General features: G+C 65.5%; 1 protein-coding gene and 1 long non-coding RNA gene across 2 annotated transcripts; one reads left to right on the top strand and one right to left on the bottom strand.

Annotated features, from left to right (window-relative positions):
* Positions 1-206: 206 nt before the first annotated feature.
* Positions 207-10,224, bottom strand: SHH (sonic hedgehog signaling molecule). The gene is made up of 3 exons (XM_025291933.2): positions 9,416-10,224; positions 3,990-4,251; positions 207-1,292 (listed from the first exon to the last, which is right to left on the bottom strand). Exons 1-3 carry the CDS (start codon positions 9,722-9,724, stop codon positions 469-471), a joined length of 1,395 nt encoding a protein of 464 aa, XP_025147718.2. The 5' UTR covers positions 9,725-10,224; the 3' UTR covers positions 207-468.
* LOC112586643 lies at positions 7,605-9,687 on the top strand. Its single transcript, XR_003111123.2, has 4 exons — positions 7,605-7,806; positions 8,515-8,607; positions 8,695-8,729; positions 9,551-9,687. It is a non-coding gene; the product is annotated as an uncharacterized LOC112586643 (long non-coding RNA).
* Positions 10,225-13,591: the final 3,367 nt, after the last annotated feature.

A 13,591-nucleotide genomic window follows, 5' to 3' on the forward strand; every position in this document is an offset into this window, starting at 1 on the left:
CTGAAAGTCAGGTCGAGGGGCATGTAGAAAAATAGACTCTGAGCGGGTGGCTTGGCCTCACAAAATAATCTTTTCCCCTGTGAGTACAGTTCACATGATAATAATAAATTATCCAAGAAACAAACTATTTAAGGCTCTTGAAGGTCCGGTTCATATTATTTTAAAACATCTATTCATACCAAACAAATAAATAGCCAGGAGAGGTGAAAAAAAAATAACCAAAATTAAAACAAGAATCAAAAAATTCAAAAAATATATATATATAAACTAAAGACGACGACAGAATTTCTCGGGGTCTTTGATTCCTTATAGTCTACTTTGGACTGTCCTACTTTATTCTTATTCTTACTCTTATTTATAATTAAAGTCTCATTGCGTGCGCTGTTGCCGTGTGTCCTTTGCGGCGTCCGGCCCCCCCACCCCGCCCGCCCCGCCCCCCTCCGGTGCCCTCCCCGGCCCCCGTGGCCTTCAACTGGACTTGACCGCCATGCCCAGCGGATGCAAAGCCTCGCTGTCCAACAGCCAGGTGCCTATTTGGTAGAGCAGCTCCGAATACCAATGGATGCCCGCGGCGCCCGGCACGTCGGCCGCCCCCGGCGCCCCAGGCGTGGGCGGGGGGACGCGGCCGCCGCCCCCGCCGTCGCCGGCTCCGCCGCGGTCCGTGCGCCCGGGCGCCAGCGCGGCCAGGAGCGCGTGCGCCAGACGGTAGGGCGCGAAGGCCCCGTGCGCCCAGCTGTGCTCCTCGATGACCGCGTAGCACGAGGCCAGCACCCGGTTGATGAGGATGGTCCCGTGCGCCGTCAGCGGCGCGTAGGCGCCCGCCGTCTCCTCGCGCAGCGTCACGCTGTGCACCGCGGCGGGCAGCAGCCGCCGGGCCCCGCCGCGCTCGGCCACCACGTACACGTGCTGGCCCGGCCGCACGCGGCTGGCGAAGAGCGCCCGGCGCCCCGGCGCGCCCCCGCCCGCCGCCGCCGCCGCGGCCGCCGCCGCCGCCCCCTCGGGCGCCCCCGCGGCTGAGCCGTTGTGCGGCGCCACGAAGAGCAGGTGCGCGGCGGTGAGCAGCAGGCGCTCGCGAGGCTCCCGCGTCTCAATGGCGTAGAAGACCTTCTTGGCGCCGCGGTCGCGGTCCAGGAAGGTGAGGAAGTCGCTGTAGAGCAGCCGGCCCTCGTCGTCGGCCGCCAGCACGCGGTCCCCGGGCCGCAGGTCCTTCACCAGCTTGGTTCCGCCCTGCTCCAAGTGCACCGTGGCCGAGCCCGGGAAGCAGCCGCCCGACTTGGCCGCCACCGAGTTCTCTGCGGGGAGGGAGAGGCGAGACAAGGGGAGACGGGGGGGTGGGTGGCGGTGAGTCCCGAGAAGGAGGCGCCGGTGGAAAGGGCGGGGGCGCACGCTTGCGTCCCGCGCGCCCAGGCTGGGGATGCCCGTGGCTCCGGGGCGCGGGGGAGACAGTCCGGCCTGGGCGTGCGCAGACCTCCCTCCCCCATCCCCGCCCCGGAGGCCGATTTCAGATGCAGACGCATTCCTTAACGACTCTCTTAGGGCTGGACCGGCGGTGCCAAAGGTCGGCTGGCGTCTCCGGCGGGAGGCCGGTTCCCCTCCTTCCCTTCCGCCTCCCTCACCCCCACCGCCGGCTTCGCACACACCCAACCTCGCCGCGAATTCACAGGGTATTTGCTCTCCACTTTGAGTCCTCAGGAAGCCTCCTCGAGCTTACCCGCGCGCCGGGGCGCAACCCCCTTCCCTCCCGCCTCGGCGGGGGGCGCGGCGCCCCTGCCTTCGTGCGCTCCGCACCCAGGCCGCGCGGCTGGCACCCTGGGCCGCCCACCCCCAGCGCCCAGCGGGGTTGGAGTGGGGGGGGCTTGGGGGTCGGCCGGCTGGTGTGTGTGTGTGTCGGGGGGAGTGCGGTGAAAAATAGCTGTAGTAGTTGTAGCAACTGGACAAACATTCCAGAGCTTTTCCTGAGGTGTGAAAACCCGGGGCTGTGTGGATTTTCTAATTAAAATCCAATAAAGGGCTCGCCATTGTCATTGTGATTTCTGCACCAAACAGGAGGCGCTCTTGGAAGAGGGGACCCTTCCCTCCCGCCCCCCGCCCCCCGCCCCCCTACTTTCTCCGCGCGGCCGCACCCCCACCCCCCGCCCTGTTTGCTCAGGTGCAACGCCCCTCCCCCCGTCCCGCAGCGATTCACACGCAGGCCCTCCAGAGGCCCGGGCCTCACAGGCACTATTTGCACAGCCAGGCCTCTCTTGCAAGCACTCAAGATGTGTATTTGAATTTTAAATGGCGGGGCCTGCTCCGCGCTCGGGAAGCCCCGGGTTCTCAAGGCCCCTTGACTACCGGCTTTCTCCGGCCTCCGTCGCTCTCTGAGGCTCACTGTCCGAGGGACAATAATCCCGAGGAGTCGGGCGGCGCGCGGGGGGCCGGGGAGGAGGGGCGGGACGGCCCCCCGTCTTCTTTGCATTCCAATCTCCGGGATCAGGCTTTTGGCAAATAGAGATCGCCAGAAAGAATCTTCCTGCTGGAATTACTGAGGGTATTTAATCTTCTCATCGTTTTCTCGGGCATGAAGTGCAGGGGCCGGCCTTTGGAGGCCCGCCGCAGCCGCCCGCAATGCGCCCGGGACTCAGGCGAGCTCGAGTCGTCGAGTCGCACGACCCTGCCTGACACGCACCGCCCCGCGCCCGGCCCGCGTGCGCGGAATGCCAATGAGCGGCTCTGCTGCACGCCCGGCCCCGCGCCCCCGCCGGGGTCCCGGGCCGGACGACCGTTGCTCATTTGCGCGGAGACCTCCTGAGACCACCCCCACCCACCCCAGCCCCGCCAAGGGGAGACCCCGCGGACCGGGGCGGCGGGGAGGGGGCCGCGCGCCGCGCCTCCGTTTGGGAGCCCTGCGCAGGACCGGGGGTGAGGGGCGCGCCTCCGTTTGGGAGCCCCGCGCAGGGGCGGGGGTCGGGGGCGCGCCTCCGCGCCCTCCAGCGGCTGAGACCCTTTTTCGGGCTATAAGCCCAGACCTTCTGCCCACCGTCCACACCTTGTGTGCCAAGAAGCCATTATTTTCCTTTCCTCCAAAGTGTGACGACACTTCACAAGTGTTTTTCCTCCTAACATGTGCTAGTAAAACACAGGTTAGGAGACAAACAGGCAAACCCAGGGGTGAGGGAGACGCAGCTCCTCCGACATCCCCTGTGACTGCTCTGCTGAAGGCGCAGCTTCTGCAGCGGGGTGGTGGGACCGCCCGGCCGAGTCGGGGCCTGCGCCCGCGCGCGCACCTGACTCCCGGAGCTGTTCCTCGCCCGCAACAGCGAGTGGCGTTGCAGGCCCAGGGAAGAGGCCTAGCGGCGCAGGGCGGCTAGGCTGGTTCCCGCGGAGGACGGGCGCTCCGGGCTGGCGCCCTCCAGATGTTGGAAGCCGTAACTACTGGCTTTGTGGCCGGCCGCCGGGCCTCGTCCCCCGGGCCGGGTGAGCCGGGTTAGCCTAGGCTCCGGCGGGGCGGGGAGGGGCCGGGGTTTCCACCCGGGGCGGCTCCTCCCGCGCAGGGGGGCGGGGGCGGAGTGGGGAGTGGTTCCTTCTTAAGCCCTCCGGAGACAAAGGCTCCGGGCCAGAGCTGGCTGTCTGGGCTGGGCTGCCCTCTTTCACCCGGAAAGTACCCCCAACCCCGCCCCGCCACCCCCAATCTCCCAGTCTCCTGCCACCTGCACTGGGAGCCCCGGAAACCGGGCTGGAGAAAGGCTCAGGAAGCCAGATGCCCTCTGCATCTGGACTCCGAGGACGTGGGCCTCTGCAGCCTCCAAGGTGGGCATGGCGAAGGGCCTCAGAGAGCACGGCCATCCCCCCCACCCCGACCCCCCCGCAAACAGCAGTCAGCCTCCAGGGCCCTCCCTGCCCGTCCCCCACCCATCTTCCTCCGGGCCTGGAGTCAGCCCGTGGGGTGCAGAGCTGGAGGGGGGCGGGAGGGGGGCGTGCTGCCGGCAGGGGCGGGCCCGGCCCCTCACCTGCTTTCACGGAGCAGTGGATGTGCGCCTTGGACTCGTAGTAGACCCAGTCGAAGCCGGCCTCTACGGCCAGGCGCGCCAGCATGCCGTACTTGCTGCGGTCGCGGTCAGAGGTGGTGATGTCCACCGCGCGGCCCTCGTAGTGCAGCGACTCTTCCGAGTGGTGGCCGTCCTCGTCCCAGCCTTCGGTCACCCGCAGCTTCACGCCCGGCCACTGGTTCATCACGGAGATGGCTAAGGCGTTCAGTTTGTCCTTGCATCTCTGTGAGGAGAAGGGGCCACCCCAGGGACGTTAGCATCCAGGCCTGCCAGCCACCCCTACCACGGGCCACCCTATGCCTCCCCACCCTATGCCACCCTCGCCCCTGTGGGCTGTTCAGCCCAGCCCCCCAAGATGCAGACTGTCCAGAGAAGGAAGGAGACAAGGCCTGGACCCGGGCGAGGGCACTTGGGTAGGAGGGTTCCTGGCATCTGGGGGATGAGTCAGTTCACTCGGAGACGACCTGGGGACTTTCTCTGCATCTGAAACAGCAGAGGCTGGATCGTGGCCCGAGAAGCAGATGAAATTTCTCTGCAACAATTCAACTGTGCATTTCTGAATGATGGCGGCAGGCCCGCACCCTCGGCCAGGGTGCCCTCCAGCCCTGCCCTCTCCTGCTTGGCCCCATCGCCCAGCACCTGTGGGAGGCTCCACCCCTCTCCCTGGACAAACCCCTCGTCTGGAGGCCGCAGAGAGGCCGGGGTGCAACGGTGCCGCAAAAAGAAAAATACACTGCTTCTCAAAGAATTAAAAGCCTTGCCTTATCTCTGTGCCCTCCCGCCTGCCCTGTGCCTATCTGGGGCAAGACTTAAGCCAAAGGTAGAGAGGCAGGTGGGACGCTGATAGCGACTCGAGGGGCGGGGGAGCCGGGAGTGAAAGGCAACCAGGTGAGTTATAATTTTCTATAAGGCCAGGGCCGGATAGCAAACATTCTTTATCTGGACAGCCGCATTCCTTTTCCCCGTGGAACTCTTTTTTTTCCCAGCTTTTCTGCGGTCTGATTGTGACTCTTGTTTTCCTTAACCTGTTCCCTTCCCCCCTCTTGTTTTCTTGGCCGGCTCAGAATGGTGTCCTGCAAGTTTGAAGAGCAAACTTAAGAGCTGGAGGAGGGGTGGGGAAGGGTGGGGAGGGGAGGGGTGGGGAGGGGAGGGGTGGGGTATGGGGATGGGGAATGGGGAGGGGGAGGGTGAACCGGAGGCGGGGGGTGGGGGGGGCCCTCTGGGCCCTTGTCTTGGGGAGCCTCCTTCTGGAAACTGTCCTTGGGGTTCCCCCTCCTCCCCACAAGGAAGCTGCCTTCCCTGTGGGGTAAAGAAGCAGTGAATAGGCGGGACTCGAGCCAGGGCAAAGTTGTGGGAGTTCCTGCAGGATTCTTGGGTCCCATTCAGATAAGGATGCGAGAGAGCCTTGGATCACGTGTGCGTTGCTGTGGACAGCAACTCACTGGACTGTTGCACCGCGGGTGGTGGGTGCGGGATTGCACAATGGGGGAGTGGTGACCAAGTCAGGACGGGGGGCATCCCCCAAAGAGGCAGACTCGAGGGGGAGGTAGGTCACAACTCCAAGCGGACTTCTGCAGAGGGCGGGGCTGACCTCCAGTGGGGACCCCGATCCTGCGATGACACGACGCCCCCCGCCGGGACCCTGACTATGGCTGGGGGTGGGGCTCGTCCTACGGAGTGGGGGTGGGGGGTGCCGAGGGCTCTGGCAAGGGCTGCTGCCGCATTTTAAGGGGACGTGACCGATTGCGCAACAGGAATAGTCTTGTGTATTTGGCAGCAATAAATACCAGTCTATGGTTGTAGGGTTAAACATAGAACAAATGTGTGTGTTGGGGGCGGCGGGGGGGGGGATGCGGGCAGAGGACTAGGGGGCGGCTCTGGTAACAGGTCAGCGCTTGCAGGTTTCTGGGCCCGCCAACAGTTTTCTTAAAAAAAAAAAAAAAAGTCGGAAGGACAGAGTTTGAGTGAGGTCATCTCGAGGACTGAATGCGTTTTACATGAAAATCAATCAGTAAACCAGGGGCAGTTTCGAGCCGGGATGTGGAAGGCGCTGCGCAGGCGCACACCACGACGCGCACACGCAGACACTCGCCTCCCGAGCCCCCATGGCACCCCGGCTCCCTGCTTTCGGGGGGCAGGCGGAGCTTTTTGATGGCTTCCTCGGGGGCCGCTGGCGAGGGGGAGGGCGGGCTGAGGAGCACCTGTCCCGGCCCCCCGCCTTCTGAGCTGCGCCACCCGCGCAGGCGATGGAGAAGCCGGGCGAGGAGCCCCCGGGCCGCGCCAAGGCAGGCCCGAGTCGGCGCCCAGCGCCCCACGCGCGCTCCCCCCGCTCGGCCGGGCGCCGGGGGCGGGGTGGCCTCGGCCCCGCGGCTGCAGGACGCTCCGCGCCCCGGCCGGGCGGGGTCGTCGCAGGCAGAGCCGGGAAGGCTGAGCCGGTGATCAATTCACTGGGTCGTGTGCCGCGAATCAAGCCCGCCTCTGTGCAGCCACCGTGAAGCCCGGCGGGGCCGGCGGGCCCGGCTTTGTGTCGGCGGAAGGCCGAGCTGTTCCCCACGCCTGGGCTCCCGCCGCCTCCCCCGTCTGCGCAGCCGCTCCGCGCCCCGGGCAGCCAAGCGGGGGCTGTCGCCGCCGACGGGCTTCCCCGGCGCGGGGGAGGAGTGCCCCAACTTCACAAGGGTCCCCCCCAGTCCCGCACGCGCCTCTCTCCACGCCTCCGCCCCCACTGCAGAAAACCAGGCCCCTCCCGTGGAACCCATCGCGGAGCGCCGCTCCCCGGGGGCTGCCACCCACCCCCCGGAAACCTGGCGGTCCTCACCGCCGCCCTCGACCGGCCCCCGGCGGCCCCCTGCCCCCTCGGAGCCCCCAGGCACCCACGGCCGGCCTGCGGGGAGAGTGCGTCGGTCTGCGCTCCCCCCTCCCCGCCCCGAGTTAATATTAACAGGAGCGCCTGCGTTCCTGAACTGCTCTCAAAGTTCCACTGGGGACGATCTCGCCATGGTTGAGGGACTTGGGCGGCAGTCCCATTAGAGAGACAGGGACGCACAGAGACAGGGGAGGAGGAACACGCACCTGAGAACAGTCTGGGCGGTTATCTTAAGTGGGGGGCCCGCGGGGCGCAGGTGCCCGCTTCCCCCCCCCTCCCTTCCCCGGCCCTGCCCTCCCCGCCCAGGTCTCCCGCCTTCCGCGCTTTAACTCTTAGGTCGGGGGCGCGGGAAGGACGCGGTGGCGGAGAGCAAGGGGGCACCTCTCAGGCCGCCCCCCGGCCAGCCTCCCCATTTTCAGGGGGCGTTGGGCGGGGGGGTCCCGGCTTCGATCCTGGCCCGCCCTGCCCCACCCCGCCCCCTCGCCGGCTGCCCCTCCCCCCTCCTTTTGTGTTGGGAACGGGAATAGCCACTGCCCAAGGAAAAAAAGTATTTGTTTTCGTTTCGTTCGTCTGAGGGAAGTTGACAGAAGGTCAGAAGTTCAAATGCTGCCAGCGCACACGGCGGCCGGAGCGGCCCGGCGTCGGGCCGCGCGGCCGTGGGTCCCGGCGGGGGCGACGAGGGGCCCGGCGGGGGGCTCGGCCGGGCGCCCTGGCCCGGGAGGCGCCCCCGCCCGGGAACCGGCCTGCCCCCTCCCTCCCGGTGCCGCCCGGTGCCGCCCCCGCCAGCCTGGCCGTCGGAGCGCCGCCGGGAGCCCTTGGCCGAGCCCACGCTCGGGCGCGTGGAGGGGCCGGCGGGAGGCCGCGGTCCAGCCCCGCGCGCACTGAAACCCGAGCCGCGGGATCGATAACCCGGGAGTAAGTGGAGCCGGGATGCGTCTGCCCGGGTGCGCGGCTCCGCGCGCTCGGCCCGGGTGGCGGGGCGGCGAGGCCTGCGGCCCCGGCAGGGTGCGGGCCGGGGACCCCGCGCCCTCCCGCGCCGGCCCCGAGCGGAGCGCGGCGCACGCCGAGCCCTCTGGCTCGGGGACCACCGGCGCCCCCGCCCCCGCCGCTTTCTCTGGGATCGCGCCCCTCTCCCCTGGCTCCGAGGGGTCCTGGGAAGGCCCCTTCCGTCCCGCGGGGGTCGAGCGTGAGCCGGGGGTAGGAACCCCGCACGCGCCGGGCCCCCCGCGGCCTGCGCAGAGTTAACTGCGGCTCTCGCCGCTCCCGGCACCGGCGCGCGCGTCCGCACTCGCGGGCCAGATTTAAGGTGGTCGGGAGCAGATGCCAGTGAGCCGGGAAGAAGGACCTTCTCCTCCCCCGCTCCCTCGCCGCCCTCTGCCTGTCCGCGGAAGCCCGCTGCCCCGCCGGGCCCTCGCCCTGCTCGGCTCCGCCGCAAGGCCGGGCAGCGGGCCGGGGAGCGCCGCGGCCCCGGAGGTGGCTCCCGGGTGGCTCCCGCCCCCAGCCTCCCCCGCAACAGCGCCCCGCCAGCGCCGCTCCGTCAGCGGCGGTGCGCTCCTGGCCCTAAAGGTAGGACTCGAATATTTTAATAGGGCAATAAAAAGGATGTTGACCTATATTCCTCAGGAAATCCATTTCTAGCTTCAGTCCTACGTGCGTGGAGTTGGCGGAAAGTCTCCCACTGGCGGGGAGATGGGCAGTCAGGAGTCTTCAGCGGAGGTAGGGAGGGCGAGAGGAATGTGTGTTTCGCTTTGGTTTGTCTCTCCAGCCCCCTCCCGCTGATACCGAGTCTCTTCTAATTCCTAGGCAAGCAGGTTGAAAACTAGCGTGATGCAATGCCAGTAAGTTCTAAGTCCCTCCCCTCAAGTACCGCGGGCTCGGGAGAATCAGAGGGCATCCTTAAAGAAATATCGATACATTCACACTCGGATGGGCACAACCGCCCGCGACCGAGTGGCGGTGGAAGCTCTGTGATCCGGGCAGGGGCCAGCCCGGCTGCCTCTGGAACCCCGACCCTTTGTCAGTACTGCCTGTGGAGGGGCTTCGGTGGGGTGGGGGCGACAGAGCGGGGGTAGCTGTGGGAAAAGCAAAGCACCGAGAAGAAATGAGAGGGTAAGCGCAGAGGCTACACCTGCCCAGTGACCCCGACACCCCTTGACGCTGCCTCCTTGCCTCCTCCCAACTTGGAAAGGACAGATGACCCCAAAGGGAAGGTCTCCCCAAGTTTCCAGCCAGAGCCAGGCAGGATGGAAAGGCCATCCCAGCAGGATGCATGCGGTCAGGGGCTCCCGTGGACCGCATGTCCTGGCGTCCTTACCCCCCACCCCCACCCGCAACTTGTCCATCTGGACCCTTCACCTCCATTCCCCTCCAGGAAGAGGAAGGCACCCGGAGGCCCGGCAGGTGGGTGGGGAAGGAGCGGGCAAAATCGCCTTTCTACCTGCCTGAAGAGCAAACAGACCGAACTGCATGGTTACACATAACCCCTTGAAAGCAACACATTCCACGCCCCGCGCTGGGTTTCTACCTGAGTCATCAGCCGGTCCGCTCCAGTGTTTTCTTCATCCTTAAATATGATGTCGGGGTTGTAATTGGGGGTGAGTTCCTTAAATCGTTCTGAGTTTCTGGTGATCTTCCCCTCATATCTTCCACTGGCCCCTAGGGTCTTCTCCGCCACGTTGGGGATAAACTGCTTGTAGGCTAAAGGGGTCAGCTTTTTGGGGTTCCGCCTCTTGCCAAATCCCCTGCCGGGTCCGCACGCCAGCCCCGAGCACATCAACAGCGAGGAGACCAGCAGCACCAGCAGACATCTCGCCAGCAGCAGCATCTCGTCCATGGAGCCCGGGGACCTGGCGGCCGGCCGGCGCAGGTCCGAGTGCGCGAGGGTGCGGGTGTGCGAGTGTGCGCGCTCTGCCTCCCTCGCTCCGGCTGGCTGCTGGCGCCCGCGCGCCCTGCCTCGCTCTTTCTTTTCCTATATAACCTTGCCCGCCGCCGCCGCTGCGGGGGACTCGCCACCGATCCGCACCCAGACGGGGGCTGGGACGGCAGGCTGCTGGCCGCTGATAACGGAACGCATCGGAGTTGGGGCTCAAGACAGCCGGCAGAAGACAAAAAGAGTCTGATTTTAAATGGTAGCAAGCCTGAGAGCTTGTGCGAGAGGCTGTCTTCAGTACTATATTATAGCTGGCAGGGCGGATCTGATTGGCCGAAGCCGCACAAGCTTGTCTTCTGATGTTTAACCCTAAAAAAGACTCATTTTTTTCCCCCCTCTGTTGCTGCTGTGGCTTTATTTTTACCTGAAGGCTTCTAGTTAAGAGAGGAAAACATCTTCACCGAGACAAAGGTGAGAGGGAGGGAGGAGACAGGCGGGTGAGGATAACCTCAGTTACCCCTGCCCTGCACACACCTCCCATTCCCCCTTCCCTTCCTCCAGAATGGTAGATGCTTCAGTTAAAACCAACTTAAGTTTTTAAAGGACAATCTAGACTCAGTGTCCCCCACCCCCAAGCTTCCATCACCAAACAAACAGTCTCACAAATGTTTGTTGGGCAGAGCTGCCCAGGTCTTATTTAAATGTTTTCCCAGGGACTTTATCATGCAGGCCAGGTCTCCCTGCAGTTGAAAGACAGGGGTGGGGGGGCGTCCTCTGCTTCTGAAGGTTCCAGTCGCTACAACTGGTCAGGACGCACATCACACACCATGTGGTGCTGTTTGAGGAGCTTCAGACACCTTAAAACAACTCGAACCTGCTGCTCTTTACTGTGCTTCGGTTAATGCATTCTTTTTAATGCCCTGAAAGTAGAATGGAGATGAGCTCAGGGGCTGGTGCAGAGTGAGCCGAGGGGATGGGCTGGCCGGCTGGGCCCGAGTGAGTCTGGGGGGCTGCACCCCAGCCCAGAGCAGGGGACAGTGCTGGTGCCTGTGTGGTGGGCGGAGGCCCACTGTGCTGGGGACGGAGGGGGGCAGCGGTGAGTGGGCAAGGCTGTGCACACACCGCCCCCACGATTGCATCGATCGGAGCAAAGTGCAGGCCAGGGATGAGGTGAATGTGGAATTCAGGCTCCTTGCACATCACGCGGAGCTGGCTTTCCCTGGAGCTGGGCAAGCCAGTCATCGTGCCCCGGGGGCTGCAGCCTGGGGTGGGTCAGGGCCCTGGGGGCACACCGTCCTGGTCAGAGAGGGGCGTCCAGGAGCGGGCTCAGCGCTCAGGGCCGGCAACACTGGAGCTCTCAGGTCCTGCCTTTAAGGAACAAACTCAAAGTCTTATTTCAACCAGAAAAAGAAAAGCAAAGATGCCCCCTTCCCACCCTTTTGTAGAATATGCCCTCCTTCTGGGCCCTGCCCTATTGCTCAGACACAGTAACTGCTCGGAGTGGGGTAGGGGGCGGGGCTCTCCACGTGGAGAGGACTGAGCGAGGCCTGGGGCTCACTCTGCAGTTAAGAGCTGTCGCTGGGCCCCAGCCACAGTCCGGGCGAGCTCCACGCAGACACGCTTTGCTGGGGGTGGCGTGGAAGGGGGGAGTCATCAGAGTCTGCAATGCGGCCCTCGCAGACACCCAGCATCACCGAAGCTCTGCCGTCCAGGAGCCCCTCCCCCCTCCATGCTGGTCTATGATTCGTGGGGCATCAACCCAACTTCCTCAAGGCCTCCCAGTGGGACAGAAGTGAAGGGTCACACCGGCCTGGACCCCGGAGGTCGGTCTGCTTGGGGCGGTGGCCTCGCGCAGCTCAGTGTGGTCGTGACACAGCTGGAGGTGGGGGCTTGTCCTCAAGCCCCTAGGCCCCGGGGACACTCCAGCCTCTTGACCGCCCTCCCCCAGACACTGAGTGGCGTCTCCCTCCCTCCAGCCCCTTCCCTCCCCTCCCCTTTTCCTCTCCTAGAAAGGCAAAAGGGCCGCAGCACTGGGTCTCTGACCCCACAGCCAGAAACCCCGGACCCATGTAGCCACCATGCGAGCAGGAATGCTCCCCCAGAATCCCGCCAGGACCCCAGACCGGCCAGGCGCCAGAGCGAGGCTGGCACTTGGGGAACCAAAGCCTGAGTTCCTCAGCTGCAGAGGGCTCGGAGCCCTGGGGCCTCGGGGAGCGGGCAGTTGGCCCCTCACTCCCAGGAGGTGGGGGGTCCCTTCTTCTGCCCCAGCGGTGGGGGGCGGGGGTTGGGCTGAGGCCCTCCGTGCCCGCCAGCCCTGGACACCCTGAGAGCCTGCCAGGGCCGCCTGCTCAGAGACTGGCAGATCCTCAGTAATGAAAAGGCAATAGGCCGTCCACCCACCGCTGATGCCTGAATTCCAAGGACCTGCTCCCTGTCGTTGGGGCAGGGGTTGGGGAATCAAGACAAATCAACTGCAGTTTGCATCTCTCGCCCTAGAAATGAGGGCATCTGCCGCGCGCCCAGAGAAGCTGAGGTCTCGCCCTCCCCCCACGTCCCCTTCCTTTCATCCCACCCCTCCCCACCTCCCAGACACCAGACACGGTTGTCTTCCACCTCCAGACGCCAGATGGCTCCCTCTCTTTGCCTTTACCCCTCCAGACGGTCCGGGCCCCTCCCCTTGCGGGTCCGAGGTTCCAAGCCCCAGCCTCTGCCCGCGCTGACCCGGCCTCCCATGTAACCCTGAGGGTCCCTTGCTGACCCGTCTGGGCCCTGCCCGCCTTTCCCGCGGTCATCTCCTTCCTCCCTCCACCCCGCCCCCCTCCCCGCAGGCTCCCATCCTCCCATCCCTCGCCAGCATCCTTGCTGAGGACAGGTGGCTGCCCGGTTCCTGCCCCCGCTCCCAGGAGGCGCCTCCAGGCCGGCCCCCGCCGCCCCGCCGGCCCCCGCCGCTAGATGGCCCCGTCAGTCTGCCTACAGGCTCCGCTCTGCCCGTGTGGGAGCCGCGTGCCGCCCGGGTCGGGAGGCCCCGCAAGCGGGGCTAGACGGCGTGCTCCTCGTCCGCGGCCCCGTCTTTAGTTCACACGATCGCCCCTTCCCTTTTCCGGTTTGGCTGGGCCCTGCCGCGGGAGCGCTGGCCTCCCCATCAGAGCGGCCATGGCCATACCTCTGCAGGGTTGCCTGGACCACGGATCCTACCTCCCTCCTCCATGTGTCCGCCACTCTGACTTCTTTTCCCCGATCATACTCGTACTCAGTCTCTTTCTATCCAATCATCCAGTTTCAATTGCTTTCACATTTTTGTTCCAGCTTTGGCAAATTGACTCTCTGCTGTTCCAGTTCTCCTAGGGATTGCCGGCCAGGCCCCACTTGGGACGCTGGAGGGATGCACCCTTCTCCACCGCAGGCCTTGCCCCATGTTCCCTGCCCGACGGCCTTGGCCGTGGGCCAAGGGTCCCCGGCCTCCTGGGGTGTCCAGGCAGGGCCCTCCTGGCCCCAGCGGGAGCGGCCCCCCCCCCCACCCCGGGTCAACGGCAGCTGCTGGCCGCTCTTCATCCGTATCCCCATCACGCTGTGGCTGAGAGGCGGGCAGGGCTGGGAGGAACTGAGGAGGAGGCCCCCAGCCCTGGCATGCTGGCATGAAGGGCCAGCAGGGCGATGCTGTCTGCACGGGCTGGTGCCTGCATGGCCATGTCTCTCAGCGTTCAGAGCCAAGAGAGGGCCCTGCCCGGGGATGGGCACGGGTCTGGGGGGCGGACCCAGGGTTTTCCAGGCCTCAGTCGGTCTCTGAAGCAGGAGCGGAGGGGACAGTGAGCTCCCCTTCCCCCCCACCCC

Source organism: Bubalus bubalis, chromosome 8, assembly GCF_019923935.1.
Source record: "Bubalus bubalis isolate 160015118507 breed Murrah chromosome 8, NDDB_SH_1, whole genome shotgun sequence".
NCBI lineage: Eukaryota > Metazoa > Chordata > Mammalia > Artiodactyla > Bovidae > Bubalus > Bubalus bubalis.